Raw genomic sequence first — 3280 nt, 5'->3', positions numbered from 1 at the left:
GTGTTTGATTCAAGTGACCGAAAACATCTACAAGTGTGCAATAACTTTATTACCGGTGAACTTGAGGAATCATGGTTGCTTCTCAATAATTTTTAAAGTGACGTTCATTTTGTTTCGTGCGATGATTTTCTTGTAAACAGGTTAGTTTGAGAGATCCTCTCCGGTCTGGTGCTGATGACGAGGCACTCAGGGAAATTATAGGCGCTGCTGTACGTATTTAGTTGCTTCATCTGATTTTACCAACCGTCACGAAATATTTCCTCCTTTGTGTTTGAGACTTAATAAAATTCACAATGGGTTTCAGGTGAAGAGGAAGAAAGCCGCACACGCTGGAATGCTTGACATTGCCAAAACAGCTAATAGACCAATGATACACATTGGTGGCTAAGCTCCACTGAACGTAAGTTCTTAAAGCCATTGTTTATGATTAACGAGAACCTGCAATCAGTTAATGTTTAAACATAACTAGCAATTAGATAAGCATTAAACCAACAAAATATCTGATTTGTTATGTAACTCATAAAAATTAGAATACTTCGCTTTCTCGAACAAATTGTATAGTCTTTTAATCTTTGTTTCGATTCAAAGGGTTTTGACACTTGATATCGGCGGTAGCAGAGTCTTTGATGCATTGGTCCGTTTAGTGTTTTACGTGACCCATCGCGTTATATTTCTCTTTACAGGTTGGTGAAGTTCCTGAAAATTCACTACAAGGAACGTTTGAGTTTTATAGATAGTAAGAATCTATCCGCTGGTCCCAACTCTGTGACAAACTTTTTTGCAAACAAGAAGACTGAAGTGTGTCTCAAAATGTTTCTTCTCTGTATACGTAACAGACACTAGAACACCACTGTACAGGAACTCAGAACCTTTTCAGTCCAATTACTTTTCTTATTTATGGCACAAAAAAAATCAAATATAAGCTAAAAACACTTATATATATATTCAGAATTTTTATATCTGAAATTTGATAACAACAACAAATTCACTTGCCATATTAAACAAAGCTAAGTATAAATGTATAATCCTTATATTATTGTATATTAAGAGTTTTGAGATACATGACTTTGTACTCTGCGCTTTTATTAACTTACATAAAAGTAGATATCTTATTAATGCCTTATTCATAATAATATTATTGTATATAGTTTTAGTTAGGTAGAAAGAGCACAAGGCTTCCTGCAAACACATTTGTTGTTGAAGAATCCCTTGCATCGACCATCAGGGAAACCTTCGCTAATACATACTCGCTTGCAATTCCTCCATTTCATGCACAACCCCCTATAGTTTAAGCTTTTCGTTTCGCACAGTTGTGGTTGTCCTTCAACAACCATCTTCATACCTATAAGATCATAGATTTTTTATCCAATAAGAATTCAAGTTTATACCCATAAAGTTAATGAATAAGTTTAACATAAATAATGACTTATGATTAAAAAAAATAACTAGGAAGAAGTATAAGTATATAACGTATATTTTGGTAGATTTGTTTAGGATTCGTATACCTGGTGCGACAACAAGTATGACTAGGAAGAAGAGAGTAGAGATTAACTGCATAGAGCTCTTCATTTTTCTTTTTCTTTTTCTGATGACTAATTAAGCGAAAGAATTAAGAGAGAGAACAAATAGAGCTCTTGGTATTGGAATTAACTTGTAAGAAATAATGTGAAGAGGTTTGCATTTTATAGTAAACAGAAGTATGAAGCTTTGGTAAAATATCAACATACATTATTTATGAATGTGAGAATGAGAACAACAAAAACATGTGGAATCAAATCTGAATTTTTTTTACACCAAAAAAACTGATATTATATATTTAACACCAATTCATATATATATATATATATATATATATATATATATGAGATTATGTTCTTTATATATATCTTGATCTAGTAAAAGGGATAGATACCATTTAATAATTTTCTTACAGAAAAATTATTCCACATCACATTTCTATTTTTTACTTACAAATTACATTTAATAAATTTACTATTATTCTTTATTTTATTTTATTTTATTTTTTTGTCAACATTCTTTATTTCTTCTGAAATAGAAATTTCAATTTTTTTTTAATATATTGAAAATTTTATAACATAAATAAATTATGTTTCAATATTAATCATATTTACAGGTAACATGTTATATTTAAAAATTCTCAAATCCAATGTATCTCTTTTTTTACCTTCTAAAAACTTTCATTAGGCAATTGGTATTACAACAAGTACAAGACCATTACAAAACTTCATAAAACTATTTATTACATAAGCAAAATTATGTGCCATATATTGAAGATGACGAAAGTGAAAAAGTGAATTTGACGATGCTTCCTTTCGATAAGCCTTACTCGCTAACATGATAAACATGTTATGTTCCTTCTTCATAAGCCATCCTACTCGAATGTGATATGTATGCCGTATTGGCATTCTTTGTTTGAAACTCCACATCACATGTAAAAAGCCCGTTGTTCCTAGAATAAGTTTTGAAATCCCGACAATCCGATACCATTTAGTCCGTATCGGTGTCATAGTGCACATTAGAAAGTTTGGCTTGGTACTAGTGTAATCCCATCCTATTATACATCTCAAACCAAAGACGTCGTTGAAGAGCTTCACGACAAATGTCTCCGATGTGATTTCGGGATTCCATATGCGTCGAGGGCCGCAAATTTGCATTAAGAAGCCGTCGGCAACTATTGTCATTAAACCGAGAAGGTCGGGCATACCCGAAAAAAACACCGTGAATGAACCATATCATCATCGCACGGACAATTACGCCTCTGTGAAGAGGAAAGAAAACCCTGAGAGCGAGAATCGAATTGGCATCGGCTATCAATGTGGAGACCCAAAATTGAGACAAACCCAACCATGGATTTGTTAACAAAGGCATCATCATATCCGGATCGCCATGTCCTACGCTACCAGACAATCCCATCACCGAAAAACCATCTCTTACTTTGCCACATGAAGCCATTTCGTCTGCGAGAAGAAGCCAAGCAATAGTAATTGGTGATTTGGTGATAATCACACAAGTAAACACGTCTTTGATTGAGATTTTATTTAGAAACTTAAAACTACAAACAAAACAAAAATAGAAAAGAAAGTACGGCCGACGCTGGAGTCAACGCCGGCCGGAGAAGATAATGAAAAGTTGTATTTGTAAAAAGTCGCCTTCTTGATCGCTTTGGGAGAGAAACGGTTAATCAGATTTTGTACTAATTTTCTCAAATCCAATGTATAACGAGATTTTTTTCCATGTAAAACTTATATATATAGAACAT

The 3280-nt window shown here is 33.0% G+C and overlaps 1 protein-coding gene, 1 long non-coding RNA gene and 1 pseudogene across 2 annotated transcripts; 1 reads left to right on the top strand and 2 right to left on the bottom strand.

Annotated features, from left to right (window-relative positions):
• The first annotated feature begins 92 nt into the window (after positions 1-92).
• On the top strand, positions 93-894 carry LOC110226460. The gene is made up of 3 exons (XR_002330501.1): positions 93-209; positions 305-400; positions 684-894. It is a non-coding gene; the product is annotated as an uncharacterized LOC110226460 (long non-coding RNA).
• Positions 895-1016: 122 nt separating this feature from the next.
• LOC9299010 (putative defensin-like protein 9) lies at positions 1017-1569 on the bottom strand. Its single transcript, XM_002862889.2, has 2 exons — positions 1506-1569; positions 1017-1342 (listed from the first exon to the last, which is right to left on the bottom strand). The coding sequence occupies exons 1-2, from the start codon at positions 1567-1569 to the stop codon at positions 1155-1157; spliced, it is 252 nt and encodes an 83-aa protein (XP_002862935.1). The 3' UTR covers positions 1017-1154.
• Positions 1570-2201: 632 nt separating this feature from the next.
• On the bottom strand, positions 2202-3160 carry LOC9299009 (annotated as a pseudogene).
• Positions 3161-3280: the final 120 nt, after the last annotated feature.

The sequence above is a fragment of the Arabidopsis lyrata genome, assembly GCF_000004255.2.
Source record: "Arabidopsis lyrata subsp. lyrata unplaced genomic scaffold ARALYscaffold_80, whole genome shotgun sequence".
In the NCBI taxonomy this organism is placed as follows: domain Eukaryota; kingdom Viridiplantae; phylum Streptophyta; class Magnoliopsida; order Brassicales; family Brassicaceae; genus Arabidopsis; species Arabidopsis lyrata.
This window is presented reverse-complemented; position numbering and strand designations above follow the sequence as displayed.